The sequence below is a fragment of the Mastigoproctus giganteus genome, chromosome 7 (genome assembly GCF_048544385.1).
Source record: "Mastigoproctus giganteus isolate SK-2022 chromosome 7, ASM4854438v1, whole genome shotgun sequence".
Classification (NCBI taxonomy): domain Eukaryota; kingdom Metazoa; phylum Arthropoda; class Arachnida; order Uropygi; family Thelyphonidae; genus Mastigoproctus; species Mastigoproctus giganteus.
The window spans coordinates 63,786,215-63,809,945 of record NC_143581.1 but is presented as its reverse complement, the minus strand read 5'-3'; the positions used below and the strand labels follow the sequence as shown (position 1 = coordinate 63,809,945).

Below are 23,731 nucleotides of genomic sequence, written 5' to 3'. Positions count from 1 at the left end.
AATTTTGATTTAAAAAGTGCACATAAACAATTACAGAGATGTGGCAGTTTGAACCTTGGATTTGAGGGGGGGAAGGCAATTATGACAGATATTTATATCCCCCATAATTGCTTTGCTTTCAAAAATAACAACAAGACATATGATTAGAGTTATAAACATAACTGTGGATCCCAAGGGTGATTTATTTTTATTTACAAAAGTTCAGTTAGATATATGCATGAGCGTATGGTTAGAGTAGGTTCTCAAATACTCCACCTTTGACTTCAATGCATATCGCTGCTCATCTAAGCCCATCATGACGTGGTAATCAATGGACATTGCTCTTTGTGGGCTAATGTCATTAGTGGAGTCTCCCAGGGTTCAGTGTTTGGCCCATTGTTGTTTTCTATATTATCAATGATATTGATGAAGGTATATATATCAGGCATAATGTCCAAGTTTGCAGATGATACGAAGGTTTGCAGGGTTGTTAATGAAAATAATGACAGCACACTACTGCAACAGGATCTAGAAAAGTTGGGCAGATGGACTGAGGTGGCAACTGAAGTTTAACATTGACAAATGCAAAGTACTGCATATAAGTAGCATTAACCCTGGAGTAACTGCTCAAGTTTTCTGATCAGTGTAGAGATCAACAGGCTGCCAGAGCAGCTCCTGGGGTTTTGTCAATGATATATAGGAATTTTGCTAGCAGGGATAAGGAGGTGATTATCCCTTTGTATAAGGCAATGATCAGGTCACACCTTGAGTACTGCATACAGGTCTGGAGGCCTCATTTTAGAAAGGATGAAGAACTGCTGGAATGAGTACAGAGAAGGGCAACAAGATTGGTGAGGGGAAACAAAGGGTTGCTCTTACCAAGAATGACTTAAGTTCTGCAAATTGCAATGTCTGGAGGCTAGGCACCTGCGAGGTGATCTGATTGAAGTAATGACACCACTCTGCATACTGTATGTTTTGTCAGGATACATTAGATCAAGGTTGCATGAGTACACGAGTTAATTAACCATGCCCATAACTCATGTACTCAATGGTGTATTGCTGAGAATCTACAAACATTGCATAACTCCGTAATTATTCAGCATCAAACCCCGGGTTCCTATGAACTTTTTCACTCAAAACTACCTCAGAAATCATCTCTTTATGTTATACAATATCTTTGTGAATCACCATGTATGCTGATTTGCACTGAGAGCAGCAGCTCTGACTGATAAGGCCTTTAAGAATGCTTCCAGTCTCTCTCCAACAGAATTAAAACCCAGACCTCCTTAAATGAGTGACAAGTGGTGAAACCACTATACTGTTCAATAGCATGAGCTGGATCAGCCTTAGCCATGTTTGTAGGCACTATTTCATTACCATGCAATATAAGTCACTTGTGTTGACAGGTTCCATGTCATTTGTTATTTTCCCTGTGTTTACAATTGCCTGGCTTTTGCAGAGGTACTAGGTATCAGTTGTGGTGGTGAAGATACAATGATCCATGTTTCCCTTGACAGAGTAAAAGAAAGTAGCCAGTGGATAAAGGAGCCAGAGAATGGAAATAATGCATTAGGGGTGGTTAGGCTCAACCAGCTGGAGGATCTTAGGTCAGGACAGTTGGTCACAATGAGAAGTTGAAGGGTCTGAAAGTACCTAGTTTCTGAAGAAAGGCCTTAGTATTGTGACTTGTACAATCATACCATGACCGGACACATTCAATACTGAACAAGGTGTAGCCGATGAACTTCAGTTCAATTTCATTTTTGATGCTTCCATGAGTGGAATGTCAGGATGGATTTAAGCAAGAGATAAATCTTTCAGCTATTATCCTTGGGGGAGCTTTGTCCCAGGATTGCAAAATTGAGTTAAGGGCCTGAATCATAATTTGTGTTTCTTCCAGCTGTTAGACCCTCAAACTTTTGCCACTTTTCTTTCACCATAATTTAGAATCTATATTGCTAGTGAATCAGTAACAAGAGTCATCAACGTGGCAAAAGACCGTTGGGTCTGTGCCTGGGAAAAAGGATTCACTTCTGCTTAAGGAAGTAAGGAGTATCAGGGGGCAGATTTTCTCAGATTTTTCAGCAACTGGGATGACTGTGTGGCTCAATCATACCTAAGGCATTTGATAGAATACGAGGTACTAGTCTCGGTTGTCAGTGCTTGTCTAAGTTTTTATGCACGATGATGATCCCAACTGTTGGTAATGACTGAACTCCACATGATAGTTGTAGGGGGGAGTGGTCAGCCTAGATTATTTGCTGTTTCTTTTACTATTTCATCAAGTTTTCAGAATATAAAATCTTGTAACTGGTTTTCCTTGGAAGGAGAGTGGTTGTGGGATAGGTTACATCACCCTTAGCATTAAATGGGCTCCAGTTCTTGTATCATTGACTGATGTAGTGACTGCACAGAGCAAGAGCTGGAAACCACATTCTGAGGGAGTTGGCATACAGTCAGAACATATGGTCTACCACTATCAAACAGATCTATGATCCTGTTTTAGGATTTGGTTGATCAAGGTCTCTGGGTCACAAAGTGCCAAGAGTGGGCAGATCCTCTGTTGGGGGGGAAGGGGGTTCATTGCCATTGACATCATTCATGTCTGTGACTCATTTAAAAAATCTACCGTTTGGTGTCTGAATTGGTGAAAATATGCTATATGAATTCGCCTAATGTAAGTCAACCTAAATTGCCAGTACTGTTTTATACAAAGAGCATCACTAGAAAGAAGAATTTGTCTAAGAATGGTCAAAGCCTAGATGATCAAAAGTTGGCTTTTCTCACTGGAGGGATTAGAATGTCCCCAAGACAGAAATGAAATGCAGAATACATACAATTTTAAAATTATTTCAATGCATACTGAATCTAAATAAACTGCCAAGAAGTGTACAAAAGAAAAACTTTCAATTAGAGATTAAGACCATGTTTTCTTTATACAGCAAAGGTTACAGGGTTACAATTTAAAATCACAACTAAAATTTTCTGATAAATAAATTTTAAAATTGATTATCACAAAAGTAACGCACACTGCACTTGTGTCCCTCACTCCATATGCCTGCATAATCGATACTTATCAGGATAATAATTTGAAGTTTAACCTAAACATTAGTGAGTTTGAAAGAGTTCCTTCATTAAATGCTTGTGCAGAGTTGTTTGAAAATGGATGGTGATATTACTTCTAATCAGATTATAATTCCAGATCAAATATCTTTTATCAAAATTGAAACGTGACATGGTAAAATCCTGAAAAAATTTATGAATTGTTGAGGAAGTGTGTGGTGAGTCAATAGTGGATCACAATTTCAAGTTGGTCTCAGAGATTTCATCAACATCAGACCAGTGTTGAAAACAGGCAACACTTAGGTAGACTGAGAACATCTACAAGAAACACATGGACAGTCATTATTACCACCTCTTTGAAGGAAGACATATGTATAACCTGTGAAGAAACAGCCAACAAATCTAGAATACCGAATTCATCTGTTCACCAAATTTTAACTGAAATATTTAAAAAAATGAAAGGCTGCCTGGGTCCCATATTTGTTGTCAGATGAACAACAAGCAAAGAAGTAAGAAATTGCAGCAGAATTATTTGCACATTACCAACAAGAAGGTGAACAGTTTTAAAACATATTGCTGCCAATGATGAGACATGTGACTTTGAATGTGAACTGAAATCTCAATCAGCTCAGTGGAAGCATTGATCTTCAGCATGCCCCTTTAAATTTTTCCATCAACAATCAAAGGTGAAACAAATGGTCATCATGATCTACAGTTAGGAAGACATTTTTGCCACTTATCACAGGAAGATCATATAGTAGTTGTTGTTGTTGAGTTTTTAGGAACATTAGCAACTAAGGCCATATTGCTCCGGGGATAAGCGATGGTTATTCCCTGACCTTTCCGCATTCTCCGTATTTGGTGGTCACGGGCTCGAACCCCGGTCTAATCAAGAAGCGTGTGCTACGCACTGCTGCTCCTGCCCACCTGGCAATCATATAGTAGTCTCCAGTTACTGATCATGAAAGTCAGTAACTGGAGACCCACAAGGAAGATTTCAAGTTGGATGAATAAGGAAGTTGCAAGATTACTTAAACAGAAAAAGACAGCATGGAAAAGTTGCAGAGCAATAAAAAGTACTGAAAGCTGTAACAGCTACAAATTGATCTGTAACAGTGCCACAGAAAAAGTTAGGCTGGCAAAGAGGGGGGGGGATAAGGAATTCTTCACATATATAAATGCAAAGAAGAGAAGGACAAACCAGATCAGACCCTTATGTAATAAGGGTGTGGGATAGTATTAGATACCCCAGCTGGAGTTGCAGATGAATTCAACAGTTACTTTGCATCAATATTTAGAGAAGAAAAACCCTTTGTGTAAATGAGAAATTATGGGAATGAAGTTGAAAAAATGTAATTAATGATATTGAAATTTCACATGTTTATTTAATGAAAAAATTAAAAAAATTTTGAACCTACAAGCCTAGTAAGGCTCCTGCGGTTGATGGCATATACCCTATAATCTTAAGGGAGGCAGCAAGTGAGTGCATTGAACCATTGAGGCTAATTATGAGAGCATCACTGAACTCGGAAGTGATTCCGTTAGATTGAAAAACTGCAAACGTATCTCCAATACACAAGGGCAGTTCTAAGAGTGAAGTGGGAAATTACCAGCCAGTCAGTCTAACTTCAGTAGTAGAGAAAATCATGGGAGCAATGATCAAGGGTGGAATTCAGGATCGTTTAGATAGAAATGGAATTCTGAAGGATACTCAGCATGGTTTTGTAAAGGGAAAATCATGTTTAACTAATCTGATTAGCTATTTTCACAGGGTCATTCAAGAGCCGGATTTAGGGAATAATTTCGACATTCTTTATTTGAATTTCAGCAAAAGCCTTTGACTCAGTCCCATATGAGCAATTACTTTATAAGCTGGAAAAGGGTGGAATCACAGGGAAAATCCTTAGATGGATAGCTAGATGGCTTCGGGGCAGGGGCCCTAAAGCCATCTTCGGTTGTGATAAATGGTTAGTCCTCAGATTGGGTTAATATAAGAAGTGGGGGTTCCCCAAGGATCAGTATTATGACAACTGTTGTTTTTGATTTTCATGAATGACATCGATGAAGGAATAGAGGGTGTGATGTCTAAATTTGCAGATGATGTAAAAATTGGTAGAGTACTACTCTACCTGCTAAGTCATTCTGAAGTGATTCTTCAGAATGACCTAGATAGACTTCTGGATGGTCAGAAAAATGCAGCTATGCTTTAATCCAGCAAAGTGTAAGGTATTACACCTGGGGAACAGTAACCCCAAAATAACTTATACACTTGGTGGAGTTGAACTAAACCCAGTAGTGGAGGAAGGGGACTTGGGTGTTGTGATACAGTCACACATGAAGTTCTCTGAGCATTGTAGACAGGTTGCAAGGGAGACTCATAGTGTCCTATCGATGATTTATCAAGCAATTGTTAGTAGAGATAAGGACATCATTATCCCATTATATAAGGCTATTGTTAGACCACACTTTGAATGCTGTGTTCAAGTATGGAGATCGCACCTACAGAAAGAAATTGTGCTTCTTGAAAGGGTCCAAAGATGGATAACTCGCCTGGTGAAATCGGCGAAAGGGCATCCATATGAGGAATATGGGTTGCAGAGCAATCCACATATTCGACTGGGGTGTTTAAGGCTCTGAGCATAAGTAAAATGAATGAGGACGAAATTTTCACAGTTATAAATCAGTGGTCTCAAACTCAAATTGCATGCGGGCCGAATGTACGATCTGAAAGCAGCTGACGGGCCGTACGTTAGTTTGTCTCCATCTATATAGCAATATGAACTGCATAGCTGTGCATACAGCTAACCAACTAGTGACTGACTCAAGGAAAATATATATATATCAGAAGTACCAACTCAATAGAAAAAATCGAAAACACCACAATACTGAAGCACCACCAACTGTCGGCTGGCGAACTAAATTTACTGATTGTACTGACATGGGAAGTTCTCCCACCTTACCCCAGTCACGTGGCCTGGCATACAAGCATACAGTGACAAAGACAAAGCCCTAACCTATTCATTCTATCTCTTTTTCCTTCAATAGCAGTCGCGCACATAAGCTCAGTCCATATCTCTCTGTCTCTAAAATTATAAGCACAGTATTTACAACAAATACATAATTGAAATGTATTCGTGGGCCGTGTAAAATTGCTTTGGGGGGCCGGATGCGGGCCGCCAGTTTGAGACCACTGTTATAAATGATTCTAGAACTCGGGGCCATAATTTCAAGTTACAGGGGGGGGGAGATGTTTAGACTGGATTGCAGGAAGTTTTATTTTAGCCAGTGAATTATAAATAACTGGAATAAGTTACCTACATGGGTGGTAGAGGTGACAGTTTGGGGAAATTCAAAGGTCAGCTGGATAATTACCTACAGGAGGAGGGAAATGCATAGGCTGTCTATTTCCTTTTTTCTTCTTATTATTTTTTTTAAAATTTTCTTATTATTATTATTATATTTTATTTTTATATTTTTATTATTTTTTATTTTATTTTCTTTCTTTCTTTTTTTTTTTGGCTGGTACAGCATAACCCATAAGCTTCTTTGCACCATGCGGCCATTGCTAATACTAATACCATTACGCAACATTTTTTCATCAGAAGCAGCAACAGATGTTGGATGCTGATGTGCTTGTACTCCTTGACAATGCAAAACCTCATATCACACAGTCTGTACAGCCTATTTTCATTGATAGAAAGTGGGCCCTCAACCCCTTACAGTCCTGATATGAGTCCTTGTTATTATGATCTATTTCCCAAGCTCAAGAAACCACTGCATGGACAAAGATTTCTGTCTTTAGAAGCATTGTTGTTGTTGTTATTGGGTTTAAAGACACAAGGGCAACTGAGGCCAAATTGTGTCTATTCATCGTTTAATTGCATGACCCTATCTTTATAGTTGTTTTAAATTATATACTTTTGTACAGGCCAATACATTTTAAATATATTAAAAGTTCTTCAATATTTGCATTGTTTCCTAGGATATGAGATAAATCAGATGATACATTAAGCCTGGAAACTGATTGAAAAGTGTTTGACCAGATGGTTGAATGCAAGGGACAATCAAGCAGAAAATGGCAGACCGTAAGCCGACTGTTACAGGTCGAACACTGAGGTGGGCTTTCTCCCAATAGCAAGTAGAGATGGGTATGATGAGTATGTCCAATTCTTAGTCTTACAAACACCACTTCCTCACGTCTGTTTGGTCTGAAGCAAGAGAGCCACAGCTTTGGTTCTTGTTTTATTTGGTAAAGTTTGCTGTTAGTATTCCTTTTCCATATCTGTGACCAGTTGTCGTAACATGCTTTATGAATAACAGGCTTGTAATCAGTGTATGGAACCTGAGGATGTTGTGAGAGAGAGAGAGAGTGGATTGAGGATGTTTAGCGGAATGCCAGAATGGCCAAGGATCCAGCAAAAACTGATTGACTGATTCGACACACTATAGAAGAATAGTTGGGAATGAATTTCTTTCAATGTAGGATGAGAAGAAGATAAATTCTTCCTTATGGCATAGATAGCACTGAGGGAATCTGTGTAAATTATTGCGGGTGAGATGCAAAGTTCAATAATCTTACTAAGTGCTAACTTGATGGCATAAAGTTCAGTAGTGCATGATAAAGGTAGTGTGGCTAAAATTGTACATGAAGGAAAAACAGCTGCAGCACCTACCATACTGTCAGTTTTTGACCCATCAGTATGTATTTTACAGGCATGGGAGTTAAGAGTAGCATGAGCTGAGTGCAACTGTCTCATGTTATTGGGAGGTATGACATTCTTCCCCCACTGGAGAAAATGTGTGTCATGTGAGGCACAAACATACGTCCAAGGTGGAACAGGTGCAGTTGTTTTCTGAAAAATATCAGCTAAATCAATGTTCCAACTCTGAATAAGATCTTTGATCCTGATTGAAGCAGGTCGATTTTCATGTGGCTTATTCTCATAAAAAGAATCCCACCGAGTGTGATAAAGATACTCCCAACTGGGGTGCGATGGAAGACTCTGGATCTTAGAAGCATAGAAAAGCAATAATGTTTTTCTACGAAGATGTAATGGAGGCTCGTGGGCTTCAATATAAAGACTTTGCATGGGAGAAGTCCTGAATGCGCCCAGAGCAGTCCTCAGGGCACTGTGCTGGATGACATTTAGCCGATCTAATGTGCTTTTCCTAGCTGAGTCATATAGAGGAGAACCATAATCTAAGCGTGAACGGATCAGAGATTTGTAGAGGTGAAGTAAGGAGTATCGATCAGCTCTCCACGACATGGATGAGACTGATCGAAGCATGTTCAACTGTTTTAGACAAGTAGTTCGTAGATATGTGATATGTGCTTGGAAGTTAAGCTTACTATCTAATATCAGGCCCAGAAGTCTGATGCTGTTTACTACTGGTATCAAACTATTGTTTAGCCGTAATTCAGGATGGCGGTGGACAGCACGTTTCTTACAAAAGTGAGTGGTGGTAGACTTTTGTTCAGCTAGTTTATATCCATTGCGTGACATCCAGGATTCAATTCTGTTAATGGCAAGTTGGAGTTGATGTTCAATGGTGTTCATGCTTTGCGATTGGCTGGAGATGGCGAGGTCATCCGTGTACATATAAGCCTCCACGGTTTTGGGGATGTCTCTGGTTATGCTGTTGACTCTAATTGCAAATAACATTGCACTGAGTATAGATCCCTGTGGTACTCCTTCCTGAATATAGGGTGTAGACAGTACGTTCTGATAACGGACCTGAAAAGAGCAGTGGCGCAGGAAATTCTGAATTATCTGAGGGAGATGACCCCTTAGTCCTAGGTGATAAAGGTCCATAATAATACCATGTCGCCAGGTAGTATCAAATGCCTTTTCAATATCTAAATTGACCATGACTAGATGTTGCTTCATGACAAAGGCATTGCGAATATTCGATTCAGCTTTGATAAGGACATCAAGAGTGGATCTGTTCTTACGAAAGCCACTCTGATGATCTGTTAAAAGGTTCTCTGCTTCTAAGATCCAGGTAAGCTTCGTATGTACCATTCTTTCAAAAATTTTCCCCATGCAGCTTGTGAGAGATATTGGAATATAATTGTTAACCAAAGAAGGGTCTTTGCCTGTTTTTGGTATGGCAAGTATGAGAGAATGACGCCAGGAAAGTGGATAAGCATTTTCTGAGAAGATTCTATTATAGAAGATCAATAGGGTACGTAAGTCCTCTTCGAATAATTGTTTCAGCATGATGTAATGTACGTCGTCTGGGCAGGCAGTACTATTTGAAGATTTATTTAAGGATTCTTTGAGTTCTGTTATATTAAATGGTTGATTGTATGGAAGTGAGAGCCGTGTGGAGAAGTTAATTTTGCGGTGTTCTGCATCTGCCTTGATGCGCTGAAAGGAGATGGAGTAGGAAGCAGAAGCAGATATTGTAGAGAATGATTCTGCTAGCGCATTGGCAATTTCCTTAGGTGCCGATAGATCTTTCCCATTCCAGCAGAGTATTAGAGAGGGTGGTCGAGTGAACTTTCCATTTAGCGCTTTAATTCTTCTCCAAATGAATCGTGGGTCAGTGTCTTTGGTGATAGTTGAGGCAAATGAGATCCAGGAGTCACGTTTGGCTTTTCTCCTAATCTGCCTTTTAGAAGCATTGAGTGCAGCTGTGACCCAACACATCAGATAGGTGAATGGCATTTAAAAACTACCCAACTGTTTAGAAGTAGTCATAAGGTGTGAAGGAGACTACATTTAAGTTTTCTAATGTAAATTATGTTATAAAATAAACAAATTTGAGCATTACTTTTGGAATAATTCTCATATATTCATATATCAATACAACCATTGAAATAATTTTAAAGCTGTGTGCATGTCTGCATTCAATTTCCACCTTGGAGACAGAGACTAACTGTCAGCCATTAAAGCATGGGCTTATGCTCACATCAGGGATGACAATGTTGTCCACAAGTCAAACTAAATTACTAATATTGTTTTATATAAATAGCATCACCACAAAGGTGATTCTGCTATTTGTCTAAAAATATAAACCCAAGCTAGAAATCATATGCAGAATACATAACTTTCAAATTGTTTCAATGCGTATTAGTCTAAATGAGCTGTCAAGAGGTGGATGGGGAAAAAACTTTGAATTAAATATAGAGCAAAGGCTAACATGCCTCTAACCCCTAAATGGGGGCCAAGTTTTCCCTACACAGCAAAACAGCAAAGTTCGCAAGTTTACAATTTTAAATCATTTCAATACATTGAAATAATTTGAAAGTTGTATGCATCTCTGTATTCAATTTCCTACCAAGATGTTCTTGTTTTTTTTTTGTTTTGGTAGTTCTTGGCACATAGGCTTCTGTGGCCATAATGCACCTCCCAAGGTTTTTGCAGTACTTTGATCCAAGCACGAGGCGGGAATCGAACCCGCAACCTTTGGGTTGCCAGACAGGCATTTTATCCACCCGGCTAGCCCGGTCTTAACCACACACCATAATCTTACTCACTACTGAATCAAATTCACTGTTTATATTTGCCTGGTATGGGTCACTTTTGGCTGTTTTGAAAATTGAAATGAACCCTCAAAGAATGGGAATTTGCCTTGATGGTATTCAAAAGAATATAAATGCAGTTTCTAAAATCAATTCCAAAAATGTCTTAAGTTATGACAGCATTATTAGAATGATGCTGTAACAAGACTGATATAGTTTATAGTTATACCTTTTATAGTATTTTAAAAATGACATCGTTCAACAATTAAAATATATTCTTCTAAGACCAATTCAACCCTTTTGCAAGTATGTACGTATATATATGAATTATACACCTAATTCCCTACACATAGATAGCATTAAATAAAATTGACCAATATATATATATATATACAGTAAACCCCCGCTATTCGTGGGAGTTACATTCCTGAGAAATGCCGCGAATACCGAGTTATGGCTCCCATAGTAATAAAGGGGTTCCGTTCCAAAGTATGAAATATATAAGAAAAACTAATCTAAAATTTTGTCTATGTATGTATTATATGTACCTTCATGATATGACTATGTACATAAATAGTACATAGTGAAATGCAAGCATATGGCATCAAAATGAAAATAAGAAACAATTTAATATTAAATGTAATATTTATTAGAAATTTCGAACAAATCTTTCAAACCAGTGTCTTTGCTAGCTAAAAAACTTATCCCGCCAGTGCTATCACCAGTTTCGCTAAAGTGTTGATAAAGGAGTTTTGCCTTTTCACGAATGATGAGTGAACTTAACGGAATTTTATTTTGAGTTCAGTCTTCTATCTACAGATTTAAAGCCTTTTCCACTTTTTCTAATTTAACATCACGAGTTACAGAGCAAATTTTTGAAGCAATTAGCGCATTTTCACGGACACTACGGCAGATTTTTTCTTCTGATTTCTTGATTGATCGTACCGTTGACTCATTGATTTTATAATGTTTTGCCACTGAGGAGACACGTTCACCATTAGAAATTTTATCTAATAACTCAATTTTATTCGCTAATGTCATCACCTTCTTTGATCTTTTCACATTTCCCTTGTTATTCATAGCCATATTTTTGTACGGATTAGAAAGAACTTGTCCACAATAAAGTCACTTTCTTCCATTAACACACTCAAAAAAGTCTGTTTTACACTGCAAAATGGTAGATTTATCACTTTTGTAAGCATATCAATTTATAAATTGATAAATTTATTCAATTTATAAGCATATAAATTAAAAGCAAACGATGAAACCTTCCATGACAAGCGCATAACACATACTGAACTAGGATTAGCAAGAAACATTCACGCTCACGATCTTGTCACTCCTCTCCCCCCACCCACTGAGCACTGTTTTGACCGGGAAAGATAATTTTAGCCACGCCCATGTTTTTTTATGGAGGAAAATGTTCATGCTGCTTTAAAATTCACATTTTTTTAGGTTTCATTTTATATTAAATCAGCGACCGCGAATATGCGAAACCGTGAATACAGATACCGTGAATAGCAGAGGTTTACTGTATATTTATTTTTCAAGCGTGGGCCCTGAGGAATATGTATGTACTCATATACAGGATGTTTAAAAATGATGATCAATAATTTAAAGGTGAAAAGTACAAACTAAAATAAGCAAAAAAGTCCCAGTGAACATCGGGCCGCAAAAGAACCATTTTCTGTTAAGATCCACCACTGACTATGGGAGCACTAGTTTAGCAAAAAAACTGAATCCTTTGCTAAGGGTGGTTTTATTAAACATAAGATAATACATTTTTAATTTTTGGTTTCAACACCACAGGATTTTACAGATGTTACAAAAGGTGTTCAAAATTCTGTCCTTGCATCCGTATATGGCTTTGTAGTCTTCTCTGCATTGAGTTGCAAATCCTCTCAGGCATTCCTGGGTCATTTCTGATTTGCTGAAAGGCTCCTTCAACCCGACGCTGCAATTCATCAACTGCGTTAATGTCAGAAGTGTACACCAAACTTTTTACATGACCCCAGATTCAAAAATCCATAGAATTTAAGTCTGGTGGTCTGGGAGGCTACATTACAGGGCCCACCTCTACCTATCCACCGTTGACCATACCGTCTAGTTAGATACCGAGTCACAACTTGAGCAAAATGTGCCGATGCACCATTATGCATAAACCACATGTTCTTTTTTTCATTTTTTTTTTTTATTTTATTTGTTTTTTTAGGAGCATTAGCAACTAAGGCCATATTGCTCCGGGAATATGCGGTGGTCATCCCTGACCTTTCCGCATCCTCCATATTTGGTGGTCACGGGCTCGAACTCCGGTCTAATCAAGAAGCGTGTGCTACGCACTGCTGCTCCTGCCCACCTGGCTACGGAGGTGCCACCACATGTTCTGGCATTGCTGAAGTGGAACATTATCATCATCAAGGAGGTCTGGAAGAACATTCTGCAGGAACTGAAGGTACAGCTCTCCTGGTAGCCTGTTTGGCAGAAAGTGTGGTCCAATTAGACAGTCTCCTAGTAGTCCTGCCCAGACATTCAACGAGAAACATTGTTGATATCGTTACTCGTGAAGTGCATTAGACTTTTCGTCGGACCAAACGTGAAAGTTATGAAAATTAAAAATACCATCACGAGTAAACCCAGCTTCATCAGTGAACAAAATGATGTTTAAAAATTAGGGGTTCAGGACACACTGTTGTTGCATCCACTGGCAGAAGTTCACTCTGGGAGGGTAGTCTGTATTGCTGAAACCTTGTACACACTGGATATGGTAGGGGTACAGTAACTGGCAATGTAAATTTAGCCACATGCTGCTATGACTCAGTACACGCTCTTACAGAGCAACCCTCCTTGTCAAAATTCCTGGATATTGTTCGATTCTTTCTAACACCCTTTCCTCAACGTCAGGTGTTATGCTTCTGGGCCTACCTGCTCGTACTCTATGTGAGAAGCACCCATGTTCTCTAAGGCGTTGATGTACCCTGATAAATGTGTGCCTGTTGGGCTGTCTTCGGCGGGGAAATGCTTCTTAGTACAAATGTGCAGCCTCAAGTGCACTGCCACTGGCTTTAACCATACATGAAGTGCATGTCCACATACTCTTCGTTGCTGTAACCTCTTTTCATGTTGACTATCCTTTGACAAGTACTAGTATGCCTGCTATGTCTCAGAGCATTGAGAGAGGGGAAAGGGAGAGAATGAGCATAACCTAACCTAAACAAACAAATCAGTGGTGGATCCCAACTAGAAATGTGCAATATCTTGAAAACAATTCACTTAAGGACCCATGTTTACTAGGCTTTTTTTGCATATTGTAGTCTGTACATTCACCTTTAAATTATTGACCATCACTTTTGAAACACCCTGTATATCATGATTTTCATGTGTGGACTCCCCGTGGTAAATACATATATATATTACATTTCAAATAATTCGAAATGTAATATATATATGTATTTATATGTATTTATATATGTATTCAAATAATGCGTTCATTTGTGTACAAATTGTCTAGAAATCTTCAAACAGCTGCTGCTGCCTAATCTTTGTTCCCAAGTAATTGTAGACAGTTTATAATAGATGGCAGACAGTTTATAACAGATGGCAGCAAGAAAACTACTTGAAAAATTGTAAGATAAACTTGTATCTGCTAGTGTTAGGTATCCAATTTGGCCATACAAAAGCTGAAATTAATCAAGTCAAAATAAGAAGTAATTAACATTTAAAAAGTTGCAACAAAGTGTTCATTTTCATAAAATACTCACTCACTCAACCTAGCCCAGTGCTATGAAAATTCATTACTAAAATATGGCTAATATGCATTTGTGATTAATAAGTCATTTATAAATTAACTTATTACTCACAGAATTGATATTATCTGCAGTTTTGGATCCTATTTCAAGCTATCTTGAGGTACTAATTGGAAATAATGATTACCATGCAAAGCTGTATGGTTGGCAGCCAATAAATTTATAAAAAATAAATATAATGCATTAAGCCACAGTAGAACTTGTATATTCTGATAAGAAGCTCAAACCTGATGAGTTACTCTATGACTGTCACCATCCAGTCGCAAGAATAAGAATATCTCTGTACAGACATCGCAATCCTCTAACTGCTGAGAGTTATATGGAGGTCTGTTCCTCTCATGTACCTGAAATACAAAAAAATATAAACTTTAAAAGCCTTCAGTACATAAAGCTAATGGAGCAGGGGATATTAATATGGCAAAAAAAAAAAAAAAAACCACCTACCTTAAAACTCCATTTTTAAAAAAAACAGCAGTTTTTTTTTTCTCACAAAAATTCTTCTGCTTGCTTCAACTATTACCTATGATATAAGCATACAGCAAGCATTATATGGAGATGATAACATCAACTGGAAGCAAGACAACTTCATGGTTACTGCATTGCAAGTTTTTTTTTAATATTCTTACAACATGAAAGAACCAATGTTTCTCCATTTCTCCAGTACTGTTTAATTGTGCAAATGATGTAGCTTCTATGGATGAGCTCTTGCATGACTTTCCAGTTAACTCCACAGTGGTTTGTTAGGCTCATACAAGGTCGCTCCATTAGGGCCACATTATTTTACTAAGTCATCACATCGTGAAATTGCGCCTAGGTGGTGAAATATTGCTTCTCCTTCAGAGATTTCATCCACTAAAACCATAAGTCTAAACCATCATAATGCTAAATATGAGTTCATAGGCCAATTTCTCCCAGTGAGTTATGGGTTTTTCTATTGAAAAACCCATAACTCACTGGGAGAGGGGGTGAAAGAAGAATATACTCCTTTTGGCTGAGATAAGCTATCTACAGCTGCTTACAGGATTCAACCCTAGACTTTTCTAAACAAGTGATGGAACCACTATACTGTCAAAGAAAATGGAGTGGCATCATACCAAGTTCTGCCAATTGATGAACACAATGTATATTAATATTTGTTGCTACGAGAGAGTCCTTTCTCACTATTCCAGAGGTCAGTTTCTATGGGCATGACATCACTGCATGAATTGTGCATTTACTTTTGTGATGAAAGTGTGTGTGTGATTTTTCACTGGGACTCTGCCAATGAAATTCCTCTTGGGTGTTTTTTTTTTATTTTTTTTATTTTATTTCAACTTTGTGACTTTTTTCGGACAACAAAACCAACTGCTGTATGGCCAACTACTTTCCACTGTATATGATACTCCAAGAAACAAAGGGATCAAAGGGTGATACGAGTAATTACACACTTGTTAGCTTAACTTCTGTTCAAGGAAAATAATGGAATTACTGGTTAAAGAAGTAATGCAGGACCATGTAGACAGAAGTGTAATTATACTTCAGTCACAGCATGGGTTGAAGTTTAATATTAACAAATGCAAGAGATTTGCTACAGTTAAGGTAGTAGAAAATAAAAGTAGTAGATATGAAGTTCTTTGAGCAGTGCAGACAGACTGGCAGGACAACACATGGGGTTTTCTCAGTGATATACAGGAATTTTGCTAGCAGGAATAAGTAGGTGATTATCCCACTGTACAAGGCAAATGGTTAGCCACATCTTGACTATTGCATACAGGCCTGTAAATCTCATTTTAGTAAGGATGGAGATCTGCTGGAAGAGGTGCAGAGAAGGGCAACAAGATTGGTGAGGGGGAACAAAAGGGTTGTCTTACCAAGAAAGGCTTCAGTTTGCAACTGCAGTCTAGAGCTAGGCATATGAGGTGATCTGATTGAGGTGCAATAGGACTTTGAATGGATTGAGCAAGCTAAATGTTGATGGCATTCTCCCTCTTTCTGCGGCTACACACAAAGGAAATTTGACTTCAGCCAGGAAGTGGTCAAATTTTTTAACATACTTCCATCTGTTGTTGCAGAAGTGGATAATTTAAATAAATTCAAGAAAAACTAGACAAACTATTGGAGAGAATGGATAGGTGATAACAGATGTTTTTTTTTTTTTTTTTTTTGGCTGATGCTTTAAAACTTTCTTTCTTTCACCATTTGTCACTACCAATAATAATAGCACACTGGCAGCCAGTTACTATATGATATGTAGGTTCCCTGTTAAATATTGGTACAGTCCATTCCAGTTATTTGGGACACATCGGGACTAGTGCATTTTGGCCCGATTAAGCGACTGCCCCAATTATCCAAAGTTTCACGTAAATAGTTAAAAATACAATGTACAACAATTACGTCACTGTACAATCAAATCATGTTATGACGAAGTCACCACAGTAAAGTACCGTTCACTATACGATGTGTAGTAAGCGCCAGTCATTGTGATCACGTTTGTGAATTGAATTTTAATTCTATTAAACAGCGATTCTAATTAGCAAAAATAGGAGGAATATTATCCACAGGCTATAAAAGCAAAGATATATTAAACACAAATTTACCCTTTATTACCTTACCAATTAAAAAATTAAATGATATGTGAAAATCGGAAGAATATACGTGATAATCGGAATAATTAATACGTACTGTAATATTAACATACCAACTAGTTGACATTTCTGTTCACTGACATTTTTGGGTGGGGGTTAAAATTTAAAACAGTAAAAAGATAAGCAATCAATAACAAAGAACATGGCACACACAAATTGCAAGTAACACGATACGCGTAAGTGAGAACGGTTTGTTTGTTTGTTTGTTATTTGGTTTTTAGGAGCATTAGCAACTAAGGCCATATTGCTCCGGGAATATGCGGTAGTCATTCCCTGACCTTTCCGCATCCTCCGTATTTGGTGGTGACGGGCTCGAACCCCGGTCTAATCAAGAAGCGTGTGCTACGCACTGCTGCTCCTTCCCACCTGGCTACGGAGGCGCCCAGTGAGAACGGAGTAACGAGTTACAAAGCTTTAAAAATAGGAATGAAGAGCTCTGAAAATTAATTTTTTTTATATGATTGAAGATTCCATGGAAGTGTAAACACATTTCACCATAATAACCCACAGAATTCCAGCTGTCGGTATTATTGCAAATTCAGTAAGATCGAGTTTACTGTCCGTTTATGATAGATTTCACTAACAGAAAAGCCCAATAAACAGGTGACTGCTAATTGTTTTTATTGTTTCATGGTTCTGACCTCCAGAATTTCAACTGAACCACGTGGTACCATCGGAAACAATCGTAGGGTAATCTCCAGTGCTGCAGTCTCCTGCCCCGATTAAACGGCATGCTGTCCCAATTAAGCGAAGTAAACCCTGGCTATTTTCTCAATTGGTTTCTGTTTTTTAAGATTTGCCCCAAATAAACGGCTGCCCTGATTAACTGGTGGCCCAAATAACCGAAATCCACTGTATTAACATATACAAGATGTATTGAAAGAATATTATGAAGATGTATTGTGATAAATCTACCCATGGATAGAATTACCTTAGTTACATGTGACGTCCCTAGTTCTGAGGACCCTTACTGTTTGCAATATTTATTAAGGCATATCAAACTTAGTGTCCTAAATTTGCACATGATACAAAGGTTGGCACAAGGTTAATGATAGGAATCAAGGCATACTAGACCTTCATTCCTTTCATAGAAAGATCTAGAAAAAATTAGGCAGATGGGCTATAAAATACAACTGAATTTTCATGTTGATAAATGCAAGGTACTGATTTGGGTAGCAGTAATCCCGGATTAACATATCAATTAGGTAGTACCACATTCAAGGTAGAGGGGAATGAAATAATCCTAAAGTAATTGTGTGGACTGACATGAAATTCTCCGAGCAGTGTAGATGGCTGCTAGAATAGTTCATCAGGTTCTCTCAGTGATATACAAATTTATTCAAACTATCCACTTCAACAACAACACATGAAAGCTTGTTCCAACAATCAACTGCCCAGTGGCTGAAGGCAAACTTCTGCACATCTTTTCTCAATTTGAATTTGTCTCCTCATGTGCATTGTCTAAGCAAGAGAAAAATCCCATCAGCATTCAAAGCCTTAAACACCTCAATCAGATCAGATCACCTCGCAGATGCCTAGTCTCCACACACACCGCAATTTGCAGAACCAAAGCCTTTCTTGGTAAGAGTACCCTTTTGTTCCCCTGACCGATTTCGTTGCCCTTCTCTGTACTCATTCCAGCAGCCCCTTCCTGTATACAGTACTCAAGATGTGGCCTGACATTGCCTTACACAATGGGATAATCACCTCCTTGTTCCTGCTAGCAAAATTTTCTCTTTATCAAAATTTGACAAAATTTTGATAAAGATTTGTCAAAAAACCCCTGAGCTGTCCTGGCAGCCTGTCTGCACTGCTCAGACCTCTTCATATCTGACTGCACAATTATTCCCAGATTCTTTTCATGTTCCACTACCCTGAGTGTAGTACCACACAGTTGGTACATTACTCTGTGTTTACTGCTACCCATATGTAGTACCTTGCATTTGTCAATATTAAACTTCAGTTGCCATTTCTCATCCCATCTGTCCAATTTTTCTAGACCACGTTGCAGTAGCCAACCTCGATTACTGTCATTAACCACTCTGCCAACTTTTGTATCATCTGCAAACTTAGACATTAAGTCTGATGTACCTTCATCAATGGCATTAATAAATATAGAAAACAACAATGGGCCCAAGGAGACCCCACTGATATCATTAATCCATTAATAACAATAGACACTCTTCTCCCACCTAACCATCCCTTTATCCATAGCAGTAACCTACCCTTATTTCCATATTGCTTTTCTGAAATCCAAATATGATATCAAAACTATTTTTTTGCATCAAGTTCCTTTGTTACTGATCACTTTAATAACTTTACAGAGTAACAAATTACTGATACTTTGCTACTGCAGTATAAATCCCCCTAACAAATCCATGCTGTGACTGCAGTATAACTCCATTCCTGTCTAGATGGCCCTGCATTACTTTTTCAATCAGTGACTCCATTATTTTCCCTGGAACAGAAGTTAACGGGGCTGTAATCACTCATGTTGCTTTTTGATCCCTTTTGTGAATTGGGATATATTTACAAATCTCCAGTCGATAGGGATCTCTCCTGATTCCAAATATGCTCTCATAATTATGGCTATGGGTTTACATACCTCCTTTGCTGCCTCCCTTAATATAACTGGATAGATTTCACCCATCACAGGTGCCTTTTTTTGCGATTAGCTTCAACAATTCCTCTTCCACTTCCCTCTCAGTTATCACAAAATCATTGAGCTCCCTGTTAAGTTTTGATCAACAAAGTTGGAAGGTTGTTAATGGCAGTAATGATAGTACACTACTGCAACAGGATCTCGAAAAGTTGAGCAGAATGGCTGGGAGGTGGCAACTGAAGTTTAACATGGACAAATCTAAAGTACTGCAGTAGTAGTAGTAGTAGTAGTAGTAGTGGCATGTGATGCAAGAAAGCAAATGTTGAGCTTATGCAGCATCAGCCAAAAAAAAAAAAATCACACCATTCCCTCCAAATGCCTCCTTAAATTTATTCAACCTATCAACTTCCACAACGACAGATGGAAGTTTGTTCCAGCAATTAACCACCCTCTGGCTAAAGGAAAATTTCCGCACATCTATTCTACATCTGTCTTTTCTTAATTTGAATTTATGCCCCCTTAGATTCGTAATCTGAACAAGTGGAAGGATCCCATCAGAATTCAGCGTGCTCAACCCATTCAAGGCCTTATATACCTCAAATACTGCATATGTGTAGCAGTAACTCCAGAGTAACGTATCGACTGGGTGGTACTACACTCAGAGTAGTGGAGAATGAAAAGAACCTGGGGGGAATTGTCCAGTCAGATATGAAGTTTTCAGAGCAGTGCAGACAGGCTGTCAGAACAGCTCATGGGGTCTTGACATACATGATATACAAGACCCCATGATAAGTGATTATCCCCTTGTATAAGGCAATGGTTAGACCACACCTTGAGTACTGCATACAGGTCTGGAGGCCTCATTTTAGGAAGGATGTAGAGCTGCAGGAACGAGTACAGAGAAGAGCAACAAGATTGGTGAGTGTAACAAAGGGTTGCTTTACCAAGAAAGGCTTAAGTTCTGTAAATTGCAGCTTCTGGAGACTAGGCACCTGCGCAGTGATCTAACTGAGCTGTATAAGGCCTTGAATGGTTTGAGCAAGCTCAATGCTGATGGGATTCTTCCTTTTGCTCAGACTACTCACCTGAGGGGACATAAATTCAAATCGAGGAAAGAAAATTGTAGAATAGATGTGCAGAATTCTTGCCTTTAGCAAGCAGGTCTTGATAGTTGGAACAAACTTCCATCCGTTGTTGTGGAGATCAACAACTTAAATAGGTTTAAGGCAGAACTAGACAAACATTTGGAGTGAATAGATGGGTGAAATGGGAAGGGTTTTTTTTTTTTTTTTTGGCTGATGCTATATAAGCTTGCTTTCTTGCATCATATGCCTCTACTAATGCTAATGCTAACCTCCTTTGTGACTTATCAAGTCACAAAGGAGGTTAGCATTAGCATTAGTACTACATACATACATTAGCATTATCAAGTCACAAAGGAGATTAGCATTAGCTTTGTGACTTATCAAGTCACAAAGGAGTGCAGACTAGTTTATATCTACCATAGGCTTCTGTATCACCTGATAATTTATATACAACCCACACATTTTTCTTCTCTGCTACAAGTTAATTTTTGCTGTTAACTTATTAACAGGTATTAACAGATATACCTGGAAAAAATTTATTCTTACAACTTTTCTGATGGTATTGTCCTCAGAAAAGGAATTGAATGTAAATACAGTGCCTTAATCTTCTGAAGCATTGTTGGCAATTCTATGAATATTATACCAGTAAAGAATGAAATTTTCAAGAATAAGACTATAATTCAGAATAAGCTAAAGATTAATAACAATTAAGGAAGAAATACAACCAGTTACAAATACCTCAATTTCAGAAGTAATGTGTGCTAACTGATTATGAATTTCTTCTACTAATGCTGGATCCATAACTTCTTCTCCTCGATTATCTCCTTTAACTAATTCTTGCCACACTAATCCTTCATCTGCTTTAGTCAGCATTACTTCTAACCTGCAATACAGAAATTCATCTTTAATTATGGAATTAATAAACAAAGGGAATAAATTAAAACAATATAACTGGAATTCTGATCTTAATACAAAATTATGCAATACATATACAAAAAATGTTAATTTTAATGATTTAAAAAGCATAACTTAAGATATGTAAGTTATGCCATTACAGGTATAACTTATGATAGTAAATACTGCATATGGGAGGGTACCACTTTCACTCAAGCATAAACATTGCATGATTTATTCAAAAGATAAAATGGAGCATTCTTTTAGCAGGAACAGTTGCACAAAATAAATAAAAAACTAATAATGAATTAAAAATTAAATTATAAATATATAAACTTAATAAGCATAATTACATAATACAAGATGTTTCAATTAAAAGGCCCAAGGATCTATATCACTTAATTTTAAGTTTAGACTATTTGTTTAGGCTATCAGGGCCCCTTTTTTTTTGCCATATTTGAGTTGAATTGAGTATGATGTTAAAATTGGACTGAGTATTACCATTTAGATTTTTCCAATTTCTAAAACAAAAATTTACCTAATCAACTGCTTTCTGTTCAACAGGAATGGTTGTTCCCCATTCTCAGTTAATCTAAAAATCTCATCAGTGTACTTCTGAAATGAATGTAAACTAATTTTATCTTAAGAAAAATATATAAATAAAATATACATATATATATATATATATATATATATATATATATATATATATATATATAAATAATAACACTACAGTTTTGGTGTGCAGAGATAACTGCATCATAGAGCTTAAATATTCAATTGAAGAGTGAACGAGCAATTTTTTTCTCCCTTCAAGTAACATCAGAAATAGACCAATGATATCTTTATAGACTAAAACTGATGATAGGGAAAAACTTTCCTACTGATAAAAAAAAAAAAAAAAAAAAAAAAAAAAAAAAAGCAGCTCATTAAGAAAAATTTTAATTTAGAAATTGCATGATCTAAAACCTCAGTTTAAATCTGTCCAATTTTAACCTCAATTTCAAAAATTTCAGCTGAAACATGACAAAAAAAAGTTATATGATGACATATGACCTAACATTAAAATAATGTGAGATGGACCCAGGTGCCTTTTAATTGAAATACCCTGTATACAAGGTCGTTCAGACCTTTCGCTATTACAATGAAAGCCTACTTAGATTCAAACAAAGTCCATACGAACCAGAGATGTGCAAACATCTATCCTTCATAAATGTGACTCAAAGGGTGAAATGAGTAACTACAGATGTGATGACTGCTGTGCCAGAACAGATTTAAGTTAAGAATATAATATATTGCTCATCTGGAAAGGACTTGAATTATAAAGGAATCACCACATGGCTCTATTAAGGGTAGATCAAGCTAGACTAGCTGAACTGACAATGACAAGGCTGTAACTCAAGAATTCTGTTGAGGAGTTATCAAATGTTTAGCACCTACACTACGATAAGCAGTAGGCAAACACATTCTTGACCAGCGAATGAAGCCATGACCACTAATTTAGATTAAGTGGGGAAGAGATCAGCTGGATTAGTGAAGCAAAGGATGGTCCTAAAAGTAAAAAAACTTAGAACACAAATAAATGAAAAATTTAATGATATCGGAAGTGCTGATGAAAATAAATAAAAAAATATCACTGTAGAGCCTTATTTAAAAACTATAAAAAGACGATATATTTTTCCATCGATAGAAGTTGCAAAAGTTGTACTTGTTTTTGAAAGTAATAATGAAGGTTTGAAGAAACTGTCAAGTTTTGTCTGAACATACCTCTGCTGCTTCTGGTCTTTAATTACAATCTCTCTCATAATTCTTAGTTGTTCATAATATCCTTGCAATTTTTGATTTGTTGAAGAGCCCACATAATTGATTACTGCATCAACAGCATCTCTTACAGAGCTAAGAAGTTTCTTCTTAATTGTAGATTCATGTAGTTCATTATCTGATTCTTCTTCCATAGCAAAATCCTTGATAACATCTGTAGGAATTTCTTCCTCTGTCAGAAGCTGAAATCCAGGATCTCCTCCTTCCAGTTCAAGACAATCTTGGATATTTTCTTGTGTTATTTCAGTCTCTCCAGCTGCCCTCAACATGATCTGAAAGTCCTCTGGCTCTAATCCCTTAAAATCAATATCATCATCTATATTTTTAAAGATTTTTTCCCAGCCATTCACTAAAGTTTCCTTTTTAGTTTCCCCTCAATGCATTGGCCC

The 23,731-nt window shown here is 37.4% G+C and overlaps 1 protein-coding gene across 2 annotated transcripts in view; it reads right to left on the bottom strand.

The window, feature by feature from the left end:
- The window catches only part of LOC150082960 (nudC domain-containing protein 1), a 144,524-nt gene that overhangs the window by 8,316 nt on the left and 112,477 nt on the right, over positions 1 to 23,731 (bottom strand). For both annotated transcript variants that reach the window (XM_090376939.1, XM_090376940.1), the window contains 2 exons: positions 21,366 to 21,510; positions 14,544 to 14,660 (listed from right to left, as the gene is read on the bottom strand). In XM_090376939.1, coding sequence (XP_090233065.1) covers positions 14,544 to 14,660; positions 21,366 to 21,510 — 262 coding nt within the window. The remainder of the gene's footprint in view (positions 1 to 14,543; positions 14,661 to 21,365; positions 21,511 to 23,731) is intronic.